General features: G+C 56.3%; 2 protein-coding genes and 1 non-coding gene across 31 annotated transcripts in view; all 3 read left to right on the top strand.

Moving 5' to 3' along the window:
- Window positions 1-10,367, top strand: part of TCF3 (transcription factor 3) — a 41,982-nt gene extending 31,615 nt beyond the window's left edge. For 3 of the 29 annotated variants that reach the window (XM_063658193.1, XM_063658191.1, XM_063658186.1), the window contains 7 exons: window positions 243-401; window positions 483-606; window positions 4,163-4,298; window positions 4,464-4,699; window positions 6,673-6,865; window positions 7,233-7,459; window positions 7,819-10,367. In XM_063658193.1, the coding sequence (XP_063514263.1) occupies window positions 243-401; window positions 483-606; window positions 4,163-4,298; window positions 4,464-4,699; window positions 6,673-6,865; window positions 7,233-7,459; window positions 7,819-7,961 (1,218 nt within the window). In that variant the 3' untranslated portion in view covers window positions 7,962-10,367. Of the gene's footprint in view, window positions 1-242; window positions 402-482; window positions 607-4,162; window positions 4,700-6,672; window positions 6,866-7,232; window positions 7,460-7,818 lie in introns of those variants that run through there. The other 26 variants (XM_054465419.2, XM_063658203.1, XM_054465414.2 and 23 more) reach the window with 21 other exon arrangements.
- Window positions 3,389-3,492, top strand: LOC129021278 (U6 spliceosomal RNA). Its single transcript, XR_008496007.1, has one exon. It is a non-coding gene; the product is annotated as a U6 spliceosomal RNA (small nuclear RNA).
- A 3,818-nt stretch (window positions 10,368-14,185) lies between the features above and the next one.
- Window positions 14,186-21,641, top strand: LOC129020694 (cytochrome b-c1 complex subunit 10). The gene is made up of 3 exons (XM_054465403.2): window positions 14,186-14,345; window positions 20,120-20,268; window positions 21,475-21,641. The coding sequence occupies exons 1-2, from the start codon at window positions 14,296-14,298 to the stop codon at window positions 20,238-20,240; spliced, it is 171 nt and encodes a 56-aa protein (XP_054321378.1). The 5' UTR covers window positions 14,186-14,295; the 3' UTR covers window positions 20,241-20,268; window positions 21,475-21,641.
- Window positions 21,642-25,807: the final 4,166 nt, after the last annotated feature.

Genomic DNA, 25,807 nt, shown 5'->3' with positions numbered 1-25,807 from the left:
TTAAGAAGGAGAAACTTTTTAGTTAATTTCTCGTAAATAAGCCCCAAGCTGTTACTGAGGCCTCGTGGCCACCAAGGCACACATTTTGTGTGTGTGCTCCCGGACGCCATATGCCTGGCATTACGCAGCTTCTTGGGGAAGGGGAAATGGGACCACCGGCCACTTGTTTGCAGAAGGGACATGAATGGGGGCCTGTGGGGTCCTGCGGCTCGGGCCCCTCACCACCCATCCCCACCCTGCAGCAGAGTAAGATAGAAGACCACCTGGACGAGGCCATCCATGTGCTCCGCAGCCACGCCGTGGGCACAGCCGGCGACATGCACACGCTGCTGCCTGGCCACGGGGCGCTGGCCTCAGGTTTCACCGGCCCCATGTCGCTGGGCGGGCGGCACGCAGGCCTGGTGAGCGCTGGGCGAGGGTGGGGCTGGGCAGTGGGCGGGGACCTGGCTCCCCCTGACGTGCCCCTCTCTCCACGCCTGCAGGTTGGAGGCGGCCACCCTGAGGACGGCCTTGCAGGCAGTACCAGCCTCATGCACAACCACGCGGCCCTCCCCAGCCAGCCAGGTGCCCTCCCTGACCTCTCTCGGCCTCCCGACTCCTACAGTGGTAAGCCCTTGAGTTGGGGACTGTCCAAGCCCTTGCGTTTGGGACTGTCCAAGCCCTTGAGTTGGGGACTGTCCAAGCCCTTGAGTTGGGGACTGTCCAAGCCCTTGCGTTTGGGACTGTCCAAGCCCTTGAGTTTGGGACTGTCCGACCCTTGGTTCCAGGTGGGGAAACTGAGGCACGCCAATGGTGGGAGTCAGGGTGGGAGCCCAGGGCAGGTGCGGTCACCATGGGGGCACCTGGTGACACGGGTGCCCCAGTCAGCAACTTCAGGAGGGTGGGTGAGACCAGTGGGGCTGGCGTTGGCCCTGGGCGTGTGAGGTGGACGGCTCTGGGCTGCCTCTTCATTCACCTGCTCCCAGATGCTGTGTGTCTAGCAGTGCTCGGCACTGGGGAAGGGGGGCAAGGGGTGCAGCAGGATGCCTCTGCCTCAGGGGAGACAGACCAGGAGCTCGCTGCACGGCACAGGTGCGAGGGAGAAGGAACGAAGTGCCTGGGGTGGGTTGGGGGTTTTGTATGGCTTTGAAGATGGTGGCCCGGGAGGCCACAAGGTGATGTTTGGGCAGCGTCTGGGAGGAGGCAAGAGTAGGCAAGTACCTGGAGGAGGAGGGTTTCAGACAGAGGGTGCAGTCCAGGCAAAGGCCCTGGGGCTGGACTGCACCTGGGAGGAACAACCAGGAGACCCGTGGGGTTGGAGCAGAGTGAGGAGGGGGAGAGAGGGAGGGGGAGGGCAGGGAGAGGAGGGCAGGTCAGGTCATGCAGGGCCTTGTGGGCTGCAGGGAGGACTTGGGACTTGACTATCAGAGAGGTGGCAGCCATGGGGGGCTGCGGGCCGAGGAGGGATGGGACCTGACCCAGGTGCTCACAGATACTCTCTGGTGGCTGCTTGGAGAATAGACTATGAGTGGCACTGGGGGACCAAGGCAGAGGCCACGGGGCTGGTCCAGGGGCCTTGGAGGGGTGAGCAGTGGGTGGGCCCTGCGTCTCCTGAAGGCGGGGCCCACAGGATTTGTGATGGACAGAACTTGAGGGTGAGAGAAGGCAGGGCGGCTCTGGGATTTCTGGCCCGAGCTGTGGGTGACAGTGGGGCTGGGAACTCCATAAGGAAGGGGACAAAGGAACAGGTTGGGGGCAAATCTGGACCTGGGCCTGGGGATTGTCGAGCGTCTCAGACACCCATGAGAGGCCCAGGAGAAGGCGGGGTCATTGTGGGCCCTGTCCTGGCCCTGTCCCCTCCACCACCCCAGGAATCCTGCCTGCCTTCCAGGCAGCCTTTCCAAGTACCTTGATTTTATCACCCCTAGGCCAGGGCATCTCACCACAGCGGCTCTGCCCCCAGGGTACACTGGGTGATGCCTGGGGACATCTGCAGTTGTCAGGGCTGAGGGGTGCTCCTGGCATGGAGTAGGTGGGGGCCAGGGATGCTGCTCAGCACCCTGCAGTGCCCAGGACGGCCCCACCCCAGAGAAGGGTCCGGACCCACAGGTCAGCAGTTTCCAGGGGCGGCCCCAAGCTTAGTCTTTCACCCGTAGGTTCCCCTCTGTTTCCTTCCTGTCCTTCACTTCATGTGCCGAGGCCTGGGCTGGTCCTGGTGGCTGGCGTTGGCCGATTGCAGCAGAGTTCACTGTGGGGAGTGGACGAATTTCTGAGTCTCCCCCTCAGGGTACGGGGGTCTCAAGGGATGGAAGCTGGTTTGCTCCGTGTGAGCCCTGACTCTTGATTCCTGGACTCCCCGATCCCGGGTTTTGGGGGTGGCCCAGGCCCTGCTGAACGCAGAGTGGCTGCATTCGTTTGGGGCAGCTGTGTGCCCTTAAGCCACATGTTTTGCAATTATTGTTCTTGAGCTTCATGAACACAGCGTCCCACTAGCGTGTTCTTTACACCCTGGTTTGCTGGCTCATGTTGTGTGTGGGGTACATGTGTGAGCAGCTGGGGTCCCATTGTGAGTGTGCCATTGGCCCTGGCCCGGGCGTGGGGCACTAGGTCATTCCAACATCGTGCTTTCCTGCCAGCCTGCTGATCCAAGGGTGTGATACACCTGTCATCAATTCAGAGGAAAGGCTGATGAATTATTTTCCAAAGCAGCCAAGTTGCCCTCCCATAGACAAGATTTTGAATGTTCAGCTCCCTCAACTTTGCTAGCTCACTGGGTATGAAAGGGTAGCGCAAAGCCGCCCTAATTTGCATTTCCTTAATCTCTTGATGCGCTGAAGCGGACTTCCACGTGTTTTTGGCCATGTGGTTTCCTTGTCTGTGAGATGCCTTTTTGGGTACCTTGCTTATTTTTCTACTGAGCTACTTTCTTTTTGTCCATTGATTTGTCAGAGTTTTTTATATATGTGGGAGATCACCTCCTGGTTGGCTACATCTATGGTGGGTGTCTTCTATTCTTCGGCAGATGCTTTCATTTTCCTGGTATCTTTGCTGATCAGGAACTCTCAATTCTGATATAGTCAAGCTTACTGATTTTTTTTTTTTTTTTTTTACTTGTTTTGTTTTGTTGAGACAGGGTCTCACCCTGTCACACAGAGTGCAGGGGCGTGATCACAGCTTACTGTAGCCATGACCCCCTGGCCTCAAGTGATCCTCCCACCTCAGCCTCCCAAAGTGCTGGGATCATACGCATGAGCCAGCCACGGTGTCCAGCCTGTGTTCTTTTAAAAGTGCTGGGATCACAGGCATGAGCAAGCCACGGTGCCTGGCCTGTGTTCTTTTAAAATTGCTGGGATTACAGGCATGAGTGAGCCACGGTGCCCAGCCTGTGTTCTTTTAAAAGCAGCTCTTTGAGCACTTGCTTGGACAGCTCTTGGACTAAAATGAGAATGATAGAGATTAGCATGGCATCTGCACAAGGGTGACATGGAAATTCCTGAAGTGTTCCAAAGTTTTTTTCTTTTTTTTTTATTTTTGAGACGGAGTCTCGCTCTGTCACCCAGGCTGGAGTACAGTGGCACAATCTTGGCTCACTGCAACCTCCGCTTCCTGGGTTCAAGTGATTCTCCTGCCTCAGCCTCCCAAGTAGCTGGGATTACAGGCATCTGCCACCACAGCCGGCTAATTTTTTGTATTTTTAGTAGAGATGGGGTTTCACCATGTTAGCCAGGATGGTCTTGATCTCCTGACCTCGTGATCCACCCGCCTCGGCCTCCCAAAATGCTGGGATTACAGGTGTGAGCCGGTGTGAGCCACTGTGCCCATCCGAAGCGTTCCATATTTTTAAGTTAATGATTACAATTTACTTTCCCCAAAAAAGAAGAGTGTTCTTTTAGCATCTTAGTAGATTCCTGCCCTTGAGTTGCTGCAGAATTTCTACACAGTTTGTTCCAAAGGTGGTAAAACTGTTTCCCTTTCATCTTGTGGTCCTTAATCTGTCTGGCATTGGTAGCTACACATGGCGTGAGGTAGGGATCCAGTTCTGGTTGTTGGTTTTTTGTTTTTATTTTTGGCCAAGACCTGGTTTTTCCAGGGAAAGCCCAAGCACCTCACCACAGGAGCACAAAGAGATATGTCAGTTGGCCCCGGAGGCCGATGCAGGCCCCTGACCCCAGGCCTGTTGCAGGGCTAGGGCGAGCAGGTGCCACGGCGGCTGCCAGTGAGATCAAGCGGGAGGAGAAGGAGGACGAGGAGAACACGTCGGCGGCTGACCACTCGGAGGAGGAGAAGAAAGAACTGAAGGCCCCCCGGGCCCGGACCAGGTGCCAACCCACCCCTCGGCCCTCCCCACCCCCACCCCATCAGGACGCACATGTGCACAGGCCACACGCACACCGCACCCACACTGGGAGGCCGTCGGCGGGCCCCACGCTCTTCCCCCAACCTCACTGTCTCCCTCTGGCCCCCTCCCGGCGCCCTCCCCATAGCCCAGACGAGGACGAGGACGACCTTCTCCCCCCAGAGCAGAAGGCCGAGCGGGAGAAGGAGCGCCGGGTGGCCAATAACGCCCGAGAGCGGCTGCGGGTCCGTGACATCAACGAGGCCTTTAAGGAGCTGGGGCGCATGTGCCAACTGCACCTCAACAGCGAGAAGCCCCAGACCAAACTGCTCATCCTGCACCAGGCCGTCTCGGTCATCCTGAACTTGGAGCAGCAAGTGCGAGGTCAGTGGGGGCGCGGGCCACCAGCGTCCCCGCAGCGCCACCCTCCCTCGTGTTCCTGCCCTCGCTCTCCTTCCCCGCCCGCCTTCCCGGAGCCAGCCCTCGCTCTGCAGCAGTTGCCTCCTTGCAGTGACTGTGCCCTTCACCCCCCTGACCGCACCGCCATGACTGTCCCCTCCTGACTGCCGGCCCTTCTCCCTGCCTGCCTCAGCATCCCCTCCACAGTGGGAGGACTGGACTCTTTCTGGACCCCTAGTCCTGCAGGCCTGGGCTCTGTGGCTCAGAACTGCATCTCCTGGTTCCAAGGGCTCCCACCCGCCCTGGTCCTCCTTTCTTGGGAAGCCCAGAACCCAGCTCACAGAGGCCAGTGTCCTGCGAGCCCAGAGACAGGAGCTGGTGTGCAAACCACCCTGGCCCCTTCCCCTCAAGCAGATGCCACGCAAGGCCACATGAGCCCGTCCCCTGCCTCTGACTCAGTTTCCCTATCTGAAGGTGGGTGTTAATCACCCCCATTTCCCAGGACCAGGGGGATGAAGGATGCAGACAGACCTTGCCCCCACCCCCAGATGTGAGCTGACTCCTTCCCCCTGCTGGTGGCTGCTTCCTTAACTCCTTCCTTTCCTCGCCTGCACCCCGTTAACCCTTTCTCTCCTGCAGCACTGTTGCTGGGACCGGAGCCAGAGCCCCGGCCCGGCCCACCCGCTGTCCCCTCAGCTCTAAGGTTTCCAAGTCTCCGCAGCCGTGTGTGGCACGCCTCGCGCCCCCCAAGCCCGCCTCTCTGCTGTCTGCCTTCCGCTCTCCCCTCCATCCCACCCGTCCGTCCCTCTGCTTCCCGTGGCAGCCCCTCCTCACCTCGCACTTGCTGCCCGAGCACCGGGAGCGGCTGGGCTGCAGCCTCAGGGCGTTTCCTCCCCCAAAGCCCCCGTCAGGGCTTGCGGGAAGAAACCAGACCCGGGAGCACGCAGCCCCTGGTCCTGTCAGTTTGGTCTGTGCGCTTGTCCTGGGCTCCAGGGGCCGCCCCCGCCACCTGGAGGGATCCCCTCAGGCCCCTAAGGCAGGGTGGTCGGGCAGGTGGGTGAGGCAGCCCCCTAGAGACTAAGACGGCACCAGGCATGCTGGGCACTGGGCCAGGCCTTCGCCCATTTCATCTTCACCACAACCCGGAGCAGTGGGTGCCCTGATGGGGACCGGCATCCATTCTACCAAGTAGGAAGCCGGGGAACAGAGCCAGGGAACAGAGCGAGGTCACCCGTGCAGGGCCATGCAGCCCAGAGGCCTGGGCCAGGACCCGCACCCCCGTGGCAGCAGCAACAGTGCCCACTCGCCAGCTGCATGCTGCTCGGCCGGAGAGGGGGCTCAGCCTTGGGCCTGACACAGAACAGGCTCTTGGAACCTCAGAGCTCCTACTGCGACCATTCACAGTGGCAGTGACAACGGGGTTCCTGGAGGCCTAGGGAGCCGGCCTTCCCAGCCAGGGGCAGGTGCTACAGGGAGAGCTCATCTTGGGGCAGCCGGAGTTCACTGTAGGGGGCGGGTGCATTTCTGAGGCTCCTCCTCAGGGTGTGGGGGTCTCGGGGGATGGGAGCTGGTTTGCTCCATGTGAGCCCTGACTGTGAGTCCTGGACTCCCCAGTCCCGGGTTTTTGGAGTGGCCCAGGCATTTGCCTGCTGAGCCCGTGTCTTCAAGGCCTCCTCTGTCCACAGTAGGTCTGGCCAGGCCTAGTTGTCCATCACCCCGCAAGTGGCTGCTCTGAACAGGGAAAGTCATCATCTTGGGAGGGAAGAGCAAAGGGAGGAGCAGGCACTGGGCCTCCCCTGCCCCCAGCCCTGCCCTGGGGCCCACAGAATGAGCAGGATCAAGGGAGAAGCAGTTACCCTGTGGGCTCCCAGACGGGGAAGCAGGGCCCCACCTCCCTCCACAGAAACGTCTGGGAACAGTCAGACCTTGGTTATTCTTGGGTGTGACCACATCCACAGCCTCCCCTAGAGCTGAGTCTGAGGGCACTTGCACCTGGGCAGCCAGTCGCGAGCACACGCAGGCGCCCCACCATGGGGCTCTGCTGCATTGCAGGGAGCACATTCCCCGTGCGCACAGAGGAGCACATTTTCATGCATTTGACAACACACACATCAGCATGTGGACCTGTACTGCTGCCCACACCAACACCAGGTGTGTACCCCCACTGTTGGCCACACCAACACCAGGCGTGTACCCCCACTGCTGCCCACATCAATACCAGGCGTGTACCCGCACTGCTGTCCATACCACTAGCCATGTACCCGCACTGCTGTGCCTGACACCACCCGTGTAACTGCACTGCTGCCCACACCAACACCAGCCGCATGCCCACACTGCCGTGCCCACCAACATAAGCCGTGTACCTGTATTGCTGTGCACACCCACACCAGCCGTGTACCTGCACTGCTGCCCACACCAGCACAAACACAAGTAGCTGGATACCCTCTCCACAACCCAGCCCTGCCCTCCCACCCAGCCTTGGCGCATCACTAACAGAGGCCTCGGTGCTGTGACCCAGCAGTACGGACGAGGTGCTGTCCCTGGAGGAGAAAGACCTGAGGGACCGGGAGAGGCGCATGGCCAATAACGCGCGGGAGCGGGTGCGCGTGCGGGATATTAACGAGGCCTTCCGGGAGCTGGGGCGCATGTGCCAGATGCACCTCAAGTCGGACAAAGCGCAGACTAAGCTGCTCATCCTGCAGCAGGCCGTGCAGGTCATCCTGGGGCTGGAGCAGCAGGTGCGAGGTAGGCTCCCCGGCCAGGGCTGCCCCAGCACCCTCTCCCTTCCCCACACCCAGGTGCAGATGCCTGGGTCCTCCTGTGCTTGCCGCCCCCGGACTCTGTCCATGTCTGTCTTTGTGGCTGGACTCAGACCCAGTGACGTTCCCCAGACGCCCCCTGCTACCCACTCTCTCCTTTACAATCCTCCACCCCATCCCCCCACCCTTCTCAAGGAAGGAGGTGAGAGCCGGAAATACAGGAGGCCACATGTGACGGGGCCCTGCCCCCACTCCCTCCTCCCTGACATCCTACCCCGCAATCCCACCTCACATCTTCCTCCTCCCTGGGACCGTCTCCCACAGAGCTCTCCCCCCTCCCCCCAGAGCGGAACCTGAATCCCAAAGCAGCCTGTTTGAAACGGCGAGAAGAGGAAAAGGTGTCGGGTGTGGTTGGAGACCCCCAGATGGTGCTTTCAGCTGCCCACCCAGGCCTGAGCGAAGCCCACAACCCCGCCGGGCACATGTGAAAGGTATGTCTCCGTGGGACGAGCCACCCGCTCTCAGCCCTGTGTGCTGGGCCCAGAACGGCCACTCGAGACCCCGGGCTTCATCCACGCTCACACCTCACACACCTGTTGTCAGCATCGAGCCAACGCCAACCTGACGGGGTTCGGAGTGATGGGGGCGGCCAAGGTGACACTGGGTCCAGGAGCTTCCTGGGGCCCTGGCCTGCCACTCACTGGCCTCGCTCCCCCTGTCCCCGAATCTCAGCCACCATGTCACCCTGTGACCTGTCCCATGGATCCTGAAACTACATCTTGGCCCTGTTGCCCGGGCTGACAGGAGCATTTTTTTTTTTTCCAGTAAACAAAACCTGAAAGCAAGCAACAAAACATACACTTTGTCAGAAAAGAAAAAAAATGCCTTAACTATAAAAAGCGGAGAAATGGAAACATATCACTCAAGGGGGATGCTGTGGAAACCTGGCTTATTCTTCAAAAGCCACCAGCAAATTGTGCCTAAGCGAAATATTTTTTTTAAGGAAAATAAAAAGAACATTAGTTACAAGATTTTTTTTTTCTTAATGTAGATGAAAATTAGCAAGGATGCTGCCTTTGGTCTCTGGTTTTTTTTAAGCTTTTTTTGCATATGTTTTGTAAGCAACAAATTTTTTTGTATAAAAGTCCCGTGTCTCTCGCTATTTCTGCTGCTGTTCCTAGACTGAGCATTGCATTTCCTGATCAACCAGATGATTAAACGTTGTATTAAAAAGACCCCGTGTAAACCTGAGCCCCCCCGCCCCCCCGGAAGCCACTGCACACAGAACGGGGACAGGCGGCGGGTCTTGTTTTTTTGATGTTGGGGATTCTCCTCTTGGTTTTGTCACGTGGAAAGTGATGCGTGGGCATTCCCTGATGAAGGCACCTTGGGGCTTCCCTGCCGCATCCTCTCCCCTCAGGAAGGGGGCTGACCTGGGCTTGGGGGAAGGGACGTCAGCAAGGTGGCTCTGACCCTCCCAGGTGACTCTGCCAAGCAGCTCTGGCCCCCAGGGCTACCCCACACGATGCCCTCCCCAGGCCCCCATAAGCTGCTCTCCCTTGGAACCTGCACACCTTTCTGAAATGGGGCATTTTGTTGGGACCAATGACCCCTGGCATGGGGACCACACCCTGGAGCCCGGTGCTGGGGACCTCCTGGACACCCTGTCCTTCACTCCTTTGCCCCAGGGACCCAGGCTCATGCTCTGAACTCTGGCTGAGGGGATGCTGCTCAGGAGCCAGCACAGGACACCCCCCACCCCACCCCAGCATGTCCCCATTACGCCGGAGGGCCATTGTGACGTAGACGGGATGCCAGGGGCCTGGCCAGCCTCCCCCAACGCTGGGGAGCATCCCTGGGCCTGGGGCCACACCTGCCGCCCTCCCTCTGTGGGGTCCAAGGGCAAAAGTGGCTGGAGCCGGGAGACTGTGCTGGTCTGAGCCCCACGAAGGCCTTGGGCTGCGCGTCCCACCCTGCTGCAGAACCAGCAGGGTGGCCCCTCGGGCCCATCTGTGTCCCGTGTCTCAGCACCCAGGCCTCTCTCCAGTCTCCTTTTCTGGTCTTTTGCCATGAAGGTAACCAGCTCATCCCAGCTGGCTGGGGACTGTGTGGGGTTTAAAACTACAAGTCTCCTACCCCGGGATCCCATCCAGTTCCACACAAACTAGGGCGATGGTCACTGTGGCACCCAGATGTAGGCCTGGCTAGCTGGGCGCCTTCATGTGCTCTTCAGGCCCCTCCCTGCATTGAGGCCTTGTGGACCCCTGGGCTGGCTGTGCTCACCCCAGCAGCAGGTCCGGCGTCTCCCCCCGTGCCACCCCTGAGACTCCCACCGTTACCCCCAGGAGATTCTGGACTGCCTGACTCCCCTCCCCAGACTGTCTTGGGAGCCTGGGCCCCATGGCAGATTCAAGGGAAACCGCAAGGCCAGCTCAATGCCTGGGATCTGCCCCCAGTCCAGGCCAGGCGGAGGGGAGGGGCTGTCTGGCTGCCTCTCCCTTCTCAGTGGCTTCCCCTGCGCCCCGGGTGTTTGATCTCTTAAGGGAACCTGCGTCTCCCTCTTGTTTTGCTCCTGGCCCTGCTCCTAGGTCTGGGTGGGCAGTGGCCCCGTAGCCTCTGGAACTGTGAGTTCTGCGTAGAATTTAAACGAGATTCACCCAGCGCGAGGAGGAAGAAACGGCAGTTCCGGGGAACCACAATTATGGGGGGGTGGGGGATGTGCTCTGAGTGCCTCAAGATGGTTTTCAAAAAAAATTTTTTTTAAATAATTTTATACATGTCAACACAGCTGGCTGGATTATTGGGACTTTTAAACGATCCTCTTTCAAGTGGATTCAGAGACCTGTCCTGTATATAACAGCATTGTAGCAATAAATGTGACATTTTATAACGATGCTCTGCAGTCCCCGGGTTCTTTCTGGTGTCACATGTTTAGGAAGGGAAGTTGGGGGCAGGGTCAGAGGTCTTGCGCTAAATTCTCAGCCCCTGACGTTGACCTTGGGTGCAGCAAGGACCGTGGTCCGCCCTGTGCACTGGGCTTCCTCGAAGCGACTCCTCACTCTGAGGAGCCCACAGCTCCCAGGGTGGCTGGGAACCTTCAGGTGTACTCAGGGCTCCAGGCCCACCTGGAAGCAGGATTGGCTTCCGGGGAAAAGCACCTCCCTGGGGGCTGCACTTGGGCGCGTAGGAACCATCCAGGACCTGCGGTCCTCCCAGCCCGATGGCTCCCCATCTCCCAACATCCCCCCCGGGCTGTTGGAACTCACTTCACTGCCCCTTCCTGCTCTGGAGTCGGCTCGAAGTCTGAGCCTGTCACTGCCCCTCTGAAACCTTCCACAGCTCCCTGTTGCTGGCAGCATCAACTCCACACTCCTTAGTGCGGCATTGGCCACTTCCTCCGCAACCGGATGCCCACGGAACCCACGGACAGGGCTCTTGGGGGGGAAGGGGTATGGCAGGACCTGTGGGGGCGCTGCTCATCCCAAAGTGCCCACTGGCATCTGCTGCTGTGCCCAGGGACTTCCCCGCTGCATCTCTGCGAGGACACAGCTGGACTGCCCTGCTCCCCTACAGGGTTGGGGTGGAAGGAGTGCCTTCCTGGCCACTTGACGGGGGGTGGCCCCCAGGAGAGAGCCCTTTGGCGCACAAGTGCCTTAGGGAGGAGAAGGCTCAGCACAGTGACTCACGCCTGTAATCCCAGCACTTCTGGTGGCTGAGACGGGAGGATCGCCTGAGGCCAGGAGTTCCAGTCCAGCCTGGGCAACGTAGTGAGACCCCATGTCTATAATTTTTAAGGGGAAGAGAGTGGCCAGGAGTTGACAGAAGGTGCTGAGGGAGCCCTGTCCACCACTCTACCCAGCTGGCCTCTAAATTCATGCTGGAAAACAACTTTTAAAATACACAGTGGCCAGGCGCGGTGGCTCACGCCTGTCATCCCAACACTTTGGGAGGCTGAGGCAGGTGGATCACTTGAGGTCAGGAGTTCGAGACCGGCCTGGCCAACATGGCGAAACCCCATCTCTACTAAAAATACAAAAATTAGCCGGACATGGTGCACATGCCTGTAATCCCAGCTATTTGGGAGGCTGAGGCAGGAGAAATAGCTTGAACCCAGGAGGCAGGGATTGCAGTGAGCTGAGATTGCACCACTGCACTCCAGCCTGGGCAACAGAGCGAGACTGTCTCAAAAAATTAAAATTAAAATTAAATTGGTTGTACCTGGTGACACACACTTGTAGTCCCAGCTACTTAGGAGGCTCAGGTGGGAGGATCGCTTGAGGTGGCAGTGAACTGTGATTGCACCACTGCACTCCAGCCTGGGCAACAGAGCCAGAACCTGTCTCAAAAAAAAGGGTGGGCCGGGTGCAGTAGCTCACGCCTGTAATCTCAGCAATTTGGGAGGCCAAGGCGGGCGGATCACGAGGTCAGGAGATCGAGACCATCCTGGCTAACACAGTGAAACCCCGTCTCTACTAAAAATACAAAAATTTAGCCAGGTGTGGTGGTGGGCACCTGTAGTCCCAGCTACTCGGGAGGCTGAGGCAGGAGAATGGCGTGAACCTGGGAGGCGGAGCTTGCAGTGAGCCAAGATCACGCCACTGCACTCCAGCCTGCAGCCTGGGCGACAGAGCCAGACTCCGTTTCAAAAAAAAAAAAAAAAAAAAATGGTGGAGGGGACATCCAGATGGTCCAACAAAATAACAAAAACTGGCTCAAGAAACAAAAAGGAAGTTCTATGTCATGTTGAATGGCTTCAGGCACAGCTGGATCCAGGCATCATTACAAATCTCTCTCCATCTCTCAGCTCTTGTTTATGTCACTGTCTCTGATGAACTCTTTTGTTTGTTTGTTTTGAGACGGAGCTTCACTCTCGTTGCACAGGCTGGAGTGCAATGGTGTGATCTCGGCTCACTGCAACCTCTGCCTCCCAGGTTTTCAAGCAATTTTCCTGCCTCAGCCTCCTGAGTAGCTGGAATTACAGGCACCCGTCACCATGTCCGGCTAATTTTGTATTTTTAGTAGAGATGGGGTTTCTCCATGTTGGTCATGCTGGTCTCGAACTCCCAATCTCAGGTGATCTGCCCGCCTCGACCTCCCAAAGTGCCGGGATTATAGGCGTGAGCCACCGCGCCCGGCCCCTGGTGAACTCTTAGGTTGTGGCATCTGGAAACTCTGGGCTGACATTCCAGCAGCCCTTGTGTTCCTGTCCTTTCTCTTAATAGTCTCTATGTCAGCCCCTGCATCCCACTTTTTTAAGTTTCCACCAATGGGAAGAGTCTTATTCAGGTGCTCTCTGATCCCAAGCTCAAAAACCCCAAGGCAACTGGAAAGTTCTACAAACAATGCCCAAGGCCGGGCCAGGTGGCTCACACCTGTAATCGCAGCACTTTGGGAGGCGGATCACTTGAGATCAGGAGTTCAAGACCAGCCTGGCCAACATGGCAAAACGCCGTCTCTACTAAAAATACAAAAACTAGCCAGGTGTGGTGGCTCACGCCTGTAGTCCCAGCTACTTGGGAGGCTGAGGCAGGAGAAGCTTGAAGCCGGGAAGCAGAGGTTGCAGTGAACCGAGATCGCGTCATTGCACTCCAGCCTGGGCCACAGAGCGAGACTCCGTTTCAAAAAAAAAAAAAGAAAAAGAAAAACAGTGCCCAGACTGTGGTGTCCAAAACCTATTTCCGGCTCCCACCCTGAGTCCTTAACCAGGGATAGGGATGAGTTAGCATCCGCAGACCCCAGAGAGCTGCAGGCTTGGAGAGTACTGAGGGGCTGACCCCAGGAGGACAGGCCAGGCTGGGCAGACGAACCCATGGTGTCCATTCCTTATCACGAGGCCTGCAAGTGACGCTGGCACCCGAGAGACAAATCACGCCCAGTGCCCCGTCTAGGCTATGGCCTTTCCGTTCATGCTGTAAAGGTGCCTGTGGGTCAGGCAGTCCAGGAGGGCTCCCTGAGGGAGGCAACTCTTGAAAATGGGGGAAAACGCACAAAAGTGCAATGGCAGTGTCTGGGAATATGCCCCTCTTCCTTCTGCCCACACCGGCCCGGTGTGCAGGGGGGAGGCTGGAAGCTGGGAACTGAGTGAGCATGTACGGTGCTGCGCCGGGTTGTGGGAGAGCAGAAGCAGCAGGGACCGGAGAAAGGCGAGCCCAAGCGAGCCTGGTGCGGTGGAAAGCAGAAGGCAGAAGGACCTGCCTGTCATCAGCTAAGAGCATCCAGAGACATTCACCGTGCAAGGAGCCAGGCCTCCCTCTGCTGCCGGAAAGAGGAATAACCCAGGCTCGCAAACGAAAACCTGCAAAGAGATTTCCGACAGGGCCTCCAAGCAACCGGCAACGCTGAGGCTCAGGGAAGCACTGCCGCTCGACCAAAGTGCTACAGCGAATCAGAAACAACGCCTGACGCCTCCAAAAGTGGGCTCCAATCCCAGCTCTTCCCCTCTGTGTGACTCTGAGCAAGACCCTTCCCCGCTGGACCTCAGTTTCCTTCACTGCAAATAACGTTCTGGCACATACTAGGCGCACAAAATCACTGGCAGGTAGCCCCGCGGAGCCCAGAAGCACAATCGGCCGCCAGACCACGTGGCCAGAAAGCCCCGCCCTAACCCCGCCCACTCCAGACCACCACTCCGTGGTCGTCCAACCCTCGCCGGAAGTTACTGTAAGTGGCTTCCGGGTCTGCGCGCACAGCGGCGGATGATGTGTTTTTTTTCTTCCCACAAACCCCCCCAACCTTCCCTGCGCGCGTGCGCGTCGCGGCCGCGCCTGCGCAGTGTGGCCGGGTCAGCCGGCAGGGTCACCCTGAGGGTGCGACTTCGCTGCGATGGTGACCCGGTTCCTGGGCCCGCGCTACCGGCAGATGGTCAAGAACTGGTGAGGACACCGCCCCACGGCCCCATCCGCGCTCCCGCCTCAGCTCAGCCCCGCGCCGCTGCGTTCCGTATTTGTGCGCATTTCCGGGGGCCGGGCCGGGCCCAGGTCCCTTGTTGTGCCCGGTGACAGGGGGAAACTGAGGCCGAGAGGCGGAGCGGCGCGTCCCGGCGTGAACGGGACGTGGCGGACCCAAGGCCAGACCCCAGCATGCCCGGCTCCGCGGCTAGGCCGCTCCAAGCCTCAGTTTCCCCATCTCTACCGGGGGATCCGAATGGTGACCCCCTGGACGGAAACGCCCAGAAGGCGCCGAGTCCCGATCCCCAGCCCAGCACTCGCGGCATCTTCGGCCTTTGCCACTATTTTGGTTTTTATGATTTTTAACAAGGAGCGTGAAAGCTTCAGCTGTGCCTGAGCCCACGTGGGCAGCGGGACGGCATAGGGGTGGCCCCCATAGAAGCCGGGCTGGGGGTGGCCTCTGTAGGGTTGTCTGGTGTTTCCACGTGGGGTGCTAAGAAGCAAGGCCTGGCTGGGTGCGGTGGCTCCTGCCTGTGATCCCAGCGCTTTGGGAGGCCGAGACGGCAAGATCACCTGAGGTCAGGAGTTGGAGACCAGCCTGGCCAACATGGTGAAACCCGCGTCTCTACTAAAAATGCAAAAATTAGCCAGGCGTGGTGGCGGGTGCCTCTAATCCCAGCTACTCGGTAGGCTGCGGAAGGAGAATCGCTTCAACCCGGGAGGAGAACGTTACCGTGAGCTGAGATTGCACCATTGCACTCCAGCCTGGGCGACAGAACGAGACTGTGTCCCAAAAAGAAAAAAGAAAAAAAAAGCAGCAAGGCCTTAGCCGGGCGCAGTGGCTCTGGCCTGTGATCCCAGTGCTATGGGAGGCCCGGGCAGGAGAATCACTTGAGCCTGGGAGTTCAAGACCATCCTGGACAACACAATGAAACCCCATCTCTACAAAACAAAAAATTATCAGGGCATGGTGGCGCCTGTCTGTAGTCCCAGCTACTGGGGAGGCTAAGGTGGGAGGATCGCTTGAGCCTGGGAATTTGAGACCAGCCTGGGCAACACAGCAAGACCCTATCTCTACAAAAAAAATTTAGAGCTGCTGGGCACAGTGACTCACGCCTGTAATCCCAACACTTTGGGAGGCTGAGGCAGGCAAATCACCTGAGGTCAGGAGTTCGAGACCAGCCTGACCAACATGGAGAAACCCTGTCTCTACTGAAAATACAAAATTAGCCAGGCATGGTGGCGCATGCCTGTAATCCCAGCTACTTGGGAGGCTAAGGCAGGAGAATCGCTCAAACCAGGGGAAGTGGAGGTTGCAGTGTGCTTGGGAGGCTAAGGCAGGAGAATCGCTCAGACCAGGGGAAGTGGAGTGCTATTGCACTCCAGCCTGGGCAACAAGAGCGAAACTCCGTTTCTAAAAAAGAAAAAAGCAAAGGCTTATGATTCGCAGTGTGTCCGGAAGCCAGAACATACTTCCTCCATCCCAGACTGGGGGACAGGTTGGGGACAGGGTCTGCACGGTGGAGCTGACTGCGACCTTCAAGTGGAATGTGATGGTAGCGTTTTACAGCGTGGGTAACTCAGGCCTGGGATGAGTAAGCCTGCTCCTAGCTGAGAACCCAGCGGCCCATGGTAGCCAATGCAGCCCCTCCCAGGTGCAGCAGGTCCACTTCTGTGTTCAGTCACAGCGGGGACCACCCGTCATCCGTGCTTTCATCCAACAGCATTCATTTATTTATTTATTTATTTATTTAGAGACGGAGTCTTGTTCTGTCACCTGGGCTGGAATGCAGTGGCGCAATCTCAGCTCACTGCAAGCTCTGCCTCCTGGGTTCACACCATTCTCCTGCCTCAGCCTCCCAAGTAGCTGGGACTACAGGCGTCTACCACCACGCCCGGCTAATTTTTTTTGTATTTTTTAGTAGAGATGGGGTTTCACCGTGTTAGCCAGGATGGTCTCGATCTTCTGACCTCGTGATCCACCTGCCTCGGCCTCCCAAAGTTCTGGGATTACAGGCATGAGCTACCGCGCCCAGCCCAACATTTATTGAGCACCTACTGTGTGTTAGGGACACGCCAATAGACCGAACCCTTGTGGGCGGACATTCTGGTTGGTAGGCAAGGAAAAGTAAAGAAATGAGACCTGTGGTGTGGGGCTGACCCAAAATAATGAAGTGGGAGAGGAAGGGGTGCAGACACCTGCGTGCGAGGGGCCGTGCAGGGCTGTGCCACCAGGCAGTGGCTTTGGGAGGCTAGGGAGCGGGTCTCATCCCCAGGAGGCACTGTGGGGTTGTGTCTGAGTCTCAGACTCAGGACTGAGAGGGCCACAGTTCACCAGCTGGGGACCCTGCAGTCCACACCCCTTCTGGGCCCTTCTGGGGCTTGCTTTGAGGAAGGGGTTGTCGTGGCGACGAGGTCGTTGGTCAGTGTAGTCATGGTCTGTATGTCTTTCCTCAGTGGCTAGTGGAAATCAGGTTTTGTGGGCTCTTCCCACACTGTCCAAATCCACAGGGTCCTACATGGGGTGACCAGGATGATAGGGGAGGCAGAGGCCAGCCTACTGGGCATATTTATGAGCAGGCTTCTCTGCTGATTAATAACGCAGGGCTGGGTGCAGTGGCTCACGCCTGTAATCCCAGAACCTTGGGAGGCTGAGGTGGGTGGATCCCTTGAGGTCAGGAGTTCGAGAACAGCCTGGCCAACAAGGTGAAACCCTGTCTCTACTAAAAATACAAAATTAGTCGGGCGTGGTGGTGGACACCTGTAATCCCAGCTTCATGGGAGGCTGAGACAGGAAAATCGCTTGAGCCTGGGAGGCGGGGGTTGCCGTGAACTGAGATCACGTCATTGCACTCCAGCCTGGGTGACAGAGTGAGACTCTATCTCTAAATAAATAAATAAATAAATAACTTATCCAGAATGCCATCAAGACACAGGTGCGAAGATTCCTGCCCTGTTGGTGGCATCTGCCTCCGAGCCAGGTTCCAGGAACAGCTGTGCGTGCCCCCAGCTGGTGAGTGGGCACCTGGCCTGCACTTGGAGAGTCTCTGATGAGGCCCCTTGGGGCAATGTGGGCAGGGTTTCTTCATCCGCCTTCAGGAGGAGCACCCCCTACCGCCCCAACATCCCAGCTGTGTGATTTGCTGTGATCCAGGGAGGTGAATCGGATTTTTTTTTTCTTCCGATACAGAGTCTCACTGTCGCCCAAGCTAGAGTGCAGTGGCACAATCTCGGTTCACTGCAACCTCCACCTACAGAGTTCAAGTGATTCTCCCACCTCAGCCTCCCCAGTAGCTGGGACTACAGGTGCACACCACCACACCGGGCTAGTTTTTGTATTTTTAGTAGAGATGAGGTTTCACCATGTTGGCCAGGCTGGTCTTGAATTCCTGACCTCAGGTGATCCGCCCCTCTCGGCCTCCGGAAGTGCTGGGATTACAGGTGTGAACCACTGCACCCCGCCCAGAATTGGATTTTAATTTCAGCCCTCTGTTGGCCAGCAGTGAGACCTGCAATTGTTATCTAGTGCTGTGTGCATAAGAAATGGTCTCCCAAAATTAGCCGCTTAAACTAGCAAATACTCCTTATCTCACAGTTTCAGTGGGTGCACTGAGTTGACTCCTCAGGCTCTCTTGTGAGGCTGCAGTCTCATCCGAGGGTGTGACCGGGCAGATCTATTTCCAAGATCACTCACGGGGTTGTTGGCTGGATTCATTTCTTTCTTCCTTTTTTTTTTGAGACGGAGTCTCGCTTTGTCACCAGGCTGGAGTGCAATGGCATGATCTAAGCTCACTGCAAGCTCCGCCTCCCGGGTTCATGCCATTCTCCTGCCTCAGCCTCCCAAGTAGCTAGGACTACAGGCGCCCGCCACGTTGCCTGGCTAATTTTTTATATTTTTAGTAGAATGGGGTTTCACCGTGTTAGCCAGGATGGTCCTGATCTCCTGACCTCATGATCCGCTCACCTCACCCTCCCAAAGTGCTGGGATTACAGGTGTGAGCCACCATGCCCTGCCCTCATTTCCTTCTTAGCTGGAGGCTGCCCTCAGTTCTCTGCCACGTGGGTCCCTTCATAGAGCAGCTCACAGCATGGCAGCTGGCTTCTCCAGAGGCAGCTAGAGGTTGCACAAAGGCGCCCAGGATGGAAGCCAGTCTTTTTCTTTTTTTTTTTTTTTTTTTTTTGAGACGGAGTCTCACTTTTTCACCCAGGCTACAGTGCAGTGGTGCAATCTTGGCTCACTGCCACCTCCACCTCCTGGGTTCAAGACATTCTCCCGCCTCAGCCTCCCAAGTAGCTGGGATTACAGGCATCCACCACCATGCCCAGCTAATTTTTGTATTTTTAGTAGAGACGGGGTTTCACCATGTTTCCCAGGCTGGTCTTGAACTCCTGACCTCAGGTGATCTGCCCACCTCGGCCTCTCAAAGTGCTGGGATTACAGGCGTGAGCCACCACGCCCAGCCTCTTTTTCTTTTTTAATTTTTTTTGAGATATGGTCTCATATTTACCCAGGCTGGAAGGCAGCGGTGTAGCCACAGTTCACTGCAGCCTCTGATTCCTGGGCTCAAGAGATCCTCCTGCCCTAGCTTTCCTAGTAGCTGGGACTACTGGCATGTGCCACCCCACCCGGCTAATTTTTTTTAATTTTGTGTAGAGATGGGGTCTCACTCTGTTGTCTAGGCTGGTCTCAAACTCCTAGGCTCAAGTGAGCCTCCTGCCTCAACCTCCCAAAGTGCTGGGATTCCTCTTGTGAGCCTCCGTGCCTGAAGCCAGTCTTTTGTCACCTGACCTCGGCAGTGAGGCCCTATTGCTCATGCTGCGTTCTGCGCATTAGAAGCCTGTGCCCGGCTGGGCACGGTAGCTCACGCCTGTAATCCCAGCACTTTGGGAGGCCGAGGTGGGCAGATCACGAGGTCAGGAGATCGAGACCATCCTGGCTAACACGGTGAAACCCCGTCTCTACTAAAAATGCAAAAAATTAGCTGGGTGCGGTGACGGGCGCCTGTAGTCCCAGCTACTCAGGAGGCTGAGGCAGGAGAAAGGTGTGAACCCTGGAGGCGGAGCTTGCAGTGAGCTGAGATCCCACCACTGCACTCTAGAGCCTGGGCAACAGAGCGAGACTCCATCTCAAAAAAAAAAAAAAAAAAAAAAGAAGCCTGTGCCCAAGTTCACACTGCGAGGGCGTGAACGCCAGCAGGCGGGCTTGCTGGGCCTTCCTAGAATCTGCTGGTCGCAGGCAACTCAGGGGAGCTCTCACAGCACATGCCGTGGTGGGCAAGAGTGTGGGCTTGGAACTGGAGGCCTCGATCCTCGCCAGCTGTGTGGCCTCAGGTGAGGGCCTCGCCCTGTCTGTTGTTTGGTGTCCTCACCTGGGAATAGAGACTGTGATGGTGGCACCTGCCTGAGTCCTGCAGCTGTGGCAGGGATGGATGAATTTCTGCAGACTGCAGCAGACCGGACCCATCATCACGGTGGTTGCAAACTTACAAACACCTACACATGCCCCAGGCCCAGCCTCCCCCCAGCTCCGCTCCCACCGCGGCAGCCCGTTGAGCAGTTACTGGCTTCCTGAGAGCCGGCAGTGTGGACAGGGCCTGTGCTGCTGGTGCCAGTCCTCAAGGCTCACAGCACGGGGCGGGCACAGGTGCCAGGCCCGCGCCTCAGCCATCACTGCTCAGGACGGGGGGCCAGGGGTAGGCAGGAGAGGGTCTTGGAGAAAGCGTCCAGAGCAGGCCTGACCATCCCTTCTCCTCTCGCAGGATCCCGACGGCCTACACGTGGGGCTCTGTGGGCGCCGTGGGGCTGGTGTGGGCCACTGATTGGCGGCTGATCCTGGACTGGGTACCTTACATCAATGGCAAGTTTAAGAAGGATAATTAATTACACAAACCCGTCACAGACCCCTCTGGTAAGTTTCAGTGGGCTGCGGTTGGTGGACTGCATGATGGCCAGATGGTGGCCGAAGAGTGGGTTCTCCAGGCTCCCAGAGCCAGGGCGGCAGGCCTCACTGTTCCCCCTGGAGAGGCCTGCATTTGAGTGGCGCCCTGGGTGCCCTTTCTGGCATCTCCTGCCCATGGGCACAGAACTGTCCGCCCCGCAGCCTTGGGTTGTGTGATTGGGGCGTGGGCCTTACCCTCTCTCTGGACAATCCCAGTTAGTCTTCGAGGCAGCCCCTGCTTCCATCTCAGTATGCACCCAGCCTGAGCTGCGTGGGGCCCATGTTACAGACAGACGGGCAAGGTGGAGGCTGGCCTACAGTGGCTGGCCACCCCATGAGCTCTTGCAAGCGCCTATGAGGCCCTGGATGCATCCACGTGTTTCTCCAGCTTGCCAGCTGCCCTCTTAACCACAGTGCCTGTGGCGTCTGCCCAGTGCCCACATGACAGTCCCACGTGGCCGTGCTCTTATACCCCCATTTTCCAGGTGCTGGCCTGAGGCCTGAGGCCATGCCACTGTTTGAACCTGGGCCTCAGAGCCCTGCTCCGGTCTGTGTTCCTCCCTACTGTGTGGAGCCCGGGGCCTGTGCTGCATTGGTGTTCCTGCCAGGCTGCTGTCCTGGGCCACTTCCACAGCCAGCTTCATATGGAAGGGACATTTCTTTTTTTTTTCTTTTTTTTTGAGACGGAGTCTCGCTCTGTTGTCAGGCTGGAATACGGTGGCGCGATCTCAGCTCACTGCACCCTCTGCCTTCCGGGTTCAAGCGATTCTTGTGCCTCAGCCTCCCAAGTAGCTGGGACTACAGGTGCCCGCCACTACACGCAGCTAATTTTTTTTTTTTTTTTTTGGAGACAGAGTTTGGCTCTTGTTGCCCAGGCTGGAGTGCAATGTCGCGATCTTGGCGCACTGCAACCTCCACCTCCTGGGTTCAAGCGATTCTCCTGCCTCAGCCTCCCAAGTAGCTGGGATTACAGGCATGTGCCACCACACCCGGCTAATTTTGTATTTTTAGTAGAGATGGGGTTTCTCCATGTTAATCAGGCTGGTCTCAAACTCCTGACCTCAGGTGATGCGCCTGCCTTGGCCTCCCAAAGTGCTGGGATTAGAGGCGTGAGCCACTGCACCCAGCCTGGAAGGGACACTTCTACTCACCCTGCCTCGTCTGCTCTCCCTCCAGGTGCCTGGTGGCGCCAGCTCCTCCCACCTCAGCGTCTGCTGCATCTGGAGCAGCCCAAGCCTCAGGATGGACAAGAGGAAATCCACAGCTCAACTTCAGATTTCTTATGTTTCTGAAAACAGCTTGGATATTTTAATGCACGTTGCATTAAACCTCACTGAAACCTGCTCCGTGCCCGGATGTTGATCTATGCTGGTGGCTTGGTTACTGTGACTGTAGCTGGAGTGGCACAGGTGACCCAGGCGTCCTTTCAGCTCCAGAATGTTGCAAATCTAGGAGAGTTTTCCAATGGCTGACAGAAACTGCTTATTTAAAATGTTTCATAAGTAATATCTGTGGTATGTTTATCCATTGCTGCCTTAACAAGTTACCCACACACGTAGTGGCTTAAAGCAACGAACATTCACTATCTCACAGTTTGTGTCAGTCGGGGATTTGGGAGTGATGTATCTGGGTGGTTGTGGCACAGTCTCTCATGAGGTTGCAGTGAAGACATCAGCCAAGGCCACTTCGTCTGAGGAAGGCTCAACTAGGGCTGGAGCCACTTCCAAGCCAGTGCCCTCACGTGGCTGTCGGTGACAGCCACAGTTCCTTCCCATGGGGGCCCCTACACAAAGCTGCTTGAACATCCTCACAGCATGGCCTCTGCCTTCCCCAGAGCAAGTGAACCAATGGAGAGGAAGGAGAAAGCGACAGTGCTTTCATGACCCACCCTGAGAAGTCTCACGTGGCCACTTCTGCCACACCGTGTTTATCAGAAGCAAGCCCCCGAGGTCCAGCCCACATGCAAAGGGAGGAGAATGAGGTTCTGTGTTTTGAAGGGAAGTATATCAGAATTGGTAGACATTTCAAACTGTCACATTAGGGGTACAGAAATGAACAGGCTGGGAGTGGTGGCTCATGCCTACAATCCCAACACTTTGGGAGGCTGAGGAAGGGGCATCACTTGAACCAGGAATTCAGTACTAACCTGGGTAACAAAGAGGCCCCTGTTTCTGATAGAAAGAAAAAAATGAAAAAATAAAAATGAACAGGTATAAAAAGAGAATATGGTACAAAGTCACACTCCCTGATACAGCTGCCCAGTTTTTTCCAGCTTTTGCCAATCTCTGAGCCGAGATTGCACCACTGCACTCTAGCTTGGGCAACAGAGTGAGACTCAAAAAAAAAAAATCCTAGACATACTGTCTGCATACATAAGTGTGTTGATGGAAATAGCTATTATATCAGTTTGCTAGGGCTGCCATAACAAAATACCACAGATTTTGCATGGCTCAAACAAAAGAAATTTATTTTACTTATTTTTTTTTTTAAAGACAGTCTTGCTCTATCGCCCAGGCTGGAGTGCCGTGGCACGCTCTTGGCTCACTGCAACCTCCGCCTCCTGGGTCCAAGCGATTCTTCTGCCTCAGCCTCCAGAGGAGCTGGGATTACAGGTGTGCCACCACCACACCTGGCTAATTTTTTGTATTTTTAGTAGAGATGGGGTTTCACCATGTTGGCCAGGTTGCTCTTGAACTCCTGACCTCAGGTGATCCACCTGCCTCAGCCTCCCAAAGTGCTGGGATTAACAGCTGTGAGCCACTGCACCAAGCCTATTTATTTATTTATTTTTGGAGATGGAGTCTCACTCTGTCACCCAGGTTGGAGTGCAGTGGCATGATCTTGGCTCACTGCAACCTCTGCCTTCAGGGTTCAAGCGATTCTTCTGCCTGGGATTACAGGTGCCTGCCACCACGCCCTGCTAATTTTTGTATTTTTAGTAGAGATGGGGTTTTGCCATGTTGGCCAGGCTAGTCTTGAAATGACCTCAGGTGATTGCCCACCTCGGCCTCCCAAAGTGCTGGGATTACAGGCGGGAGCCACTGTGCCCTGCCAGATTTTGTTCTGATTTTTAAAAAAACATTGGCCAGGGGTCTGTGTGTGGTGTCTCACGCACCACTGCACTCCAGCCTGGGTGACAGAGCCAGACTCTGTCTCAAAAAATAAAAAATAAAAAATAAATTGTCTGCAGGCTAAGTGTAGTGGCCCACACCTGTAATCCCAGCACTTTGGGAGGGCACGGTGAGAGGATTGCTGGAGCCCAAAAGTTTGAGGCTGCAGTGAGCCGTGATTGTGCCACTGCACTCCAGACTGGGTGGCAGAGTGAGACCCTGTCTCAAAAAAGAAATTGTGTGACTTGAGCCCTGAATCTGTATGTTACCAGACCCCAGTAGCAATGAGCTTCCCCTGCCTATTTGTGTATCTACTGTCCTGGCACTTAAGTTCTGGAAGGGAAGGCAGAGACTTCAGCATGGTGGCACTGAGGCCCTCGCCAGCCCAGGAGGTGATAGGAGCCAGCCTGGCGGATGGGGTCCTGTGTTTATTGCCACGCTGAGTCACTGGACTCCGCTGTAAAGAGGAGCAGTCTCTTGGCCCCATTAGCCATTTATTCAGTCATTTATTTCTACCAGCATCCACTCGAGGACATTTTTTCTTTTTCCTTTTTTTTTTTTCTTTTTTTTTTTTTTTTTTTTTTTGAGACAGAGTCTCGCTCTGTTGCCCAGGCTGGAGTGCAGTGGTGAAATCTCGGCTCGCTGCAACCTCTGCCTCCCGGGTTCAAGCGAGTCTCCTGCCTCAGCCTCCCGAGTAGCTGGGAATACAGGCGCCCGCCACCACGCCCAGCTAATTTTTTGTATTTTTTAGTAGACATGGGGTTTCACCGTGTTAGCCAGGATGGTCTCTATCTCCTGACCTTGTGATCCACCCGCCTCGGCCTCCCAAAGTGCTGGGATTACAGGCGTGAGCCACCGCACCCGGCCTTGATGACATTTTTTCTACAGACTGTAAATCATTTATAAACTTTAATTTTGTTGCTCAAGTTGTCCTCTCTGTTTGGCCATCGTGAGCCCCTTCCAGATGGGCTCCTGTGTGCATTTGATATGTCCCAGGTCATTTTTTTTTGTTATTGAGGTGAAATTCACATAACATAAAATTAACCATTTTCAAGTGTACAATGGAGTGTTTTAATACATTCACATTGGTATGCAGCCGCCACACCCAGCCTGGAATTGGCCATTTTAAAGACTATTTTATTTACTTACTTATTTTAGACAAGGTCTCGCTCTACCACCCAGGCTGGAGTGCATTGTCACAATCATAGCATAATTTAAAAAATAATTGTGGCCAGGCGCGGTGGCTCATGCCTGTAATCCCAGGACTTTGGGAGGCTGAGGCAGGCGGATCACCTGAGGTTGGGAGTTTGAGACCAGCCTGACCAACATGGAGAAACCCCGTCTCTACTGAAAATACAAAATTAGCCGGGCATGGTGGCAGGTGCCTGTAATCCCAGCTACTTGGAAGGCTGAGGCAGGAGAATCGCTTGAAGTCGGGAGGCGGGGGTTGCAGTGAGCGGAGATCACGCCATTGCACTCCAGCCTGGGCAACAAGAGCAAAACTCCATCTCAAAAAAAAAAAAAAAAATTAAAAAATTAAATTAAAAAATAAATAAATAAATAATCTCCCAGCCGGGCGTGGTGGCTCACGCTTGTGATCCCAGCGCTTTGGGAGGCTGAGGCAGGCAGATTGCTTGAGCTCAGGAGGTTACAGTGAGCCAAGATCACGCCACTGCACTCCAGCCTAGGCAACAAAGTGAAACCCTGTCTCAAAACATAATAATAATCTCCCTTGCATGGGGGCAGGCCTGGCGCTGGCTGCCCTAGTCAAGTACCACGGCTGGTTCTGGGGTGTAAGTGCCTGGCTCTGAGTCCACGACATAGACTTTCCTGTCCTTGGGAGCACTGATGCTTCCATGGCAGCCCAATGCTATGGGGTCTCAGTCTCAGGCCAGTAACCAGCTACTGAGCTGCTCAGGAGACAGAGCTGGCTGTCTCACCTCACCTCACCTCACCACGAGGTGGGGTGAGCGGGGCATCCGACCATCATCCACCCATCCATCCTGATTTATTCAGTGCTTCTGTGGTCAGCACAACATCCCGAAAACGTGCCCGTTCCGTCGGCCGCTGTGGCTCACACCTGTAACCCCAGCACTTAGGGAGGCCGAGGTGGGCGGATCACTTGAGATCAGGAGTTTGAAACCAGCTGGCCAACAAGGTGAAATCCCATCTTTTCTAAAAATTCAAAAAAATTAGCCGGGTGTGGTGGCGAGCCCCTGTAATCCCAGCTACTCAGGAGGCTGAGGCAGAATCGCTTGAACCCGGGAGGTAGAGGTTGCAGTGAGCCGAGATCACGCCATTGCACTCGAGCCTGGGCAACAGAGCGAGACTCTGTCTCAGCCAGTCAGTCAATCAATCAGTAAATGAATGTGCCTGTCCTACTCCCTGGAACCTGCAGC

Source organism: Pongo pygmaeus, chromosome 20 (genome assembly GCF_028885625.2).
Source record: "Pongo pygmaeus isolate AG05252 chromosome 20, NHGRI_mPonPyg2-v2.0_pri, whole genome shotgun sequence".
In the NCBI taxonomy this organism is placed as follows: domain Eukaryota; kingdom Metazoa; phylum Chordata; class Mammalia; order Primates; family Hominidae; genus Pongo; species Pongo pygmaeus.
The sequence above is the reverse complement of the archived record's forward strand: the minus strand, read 5'-3'. Positions and strand labels throughout refer to the sequence as shown.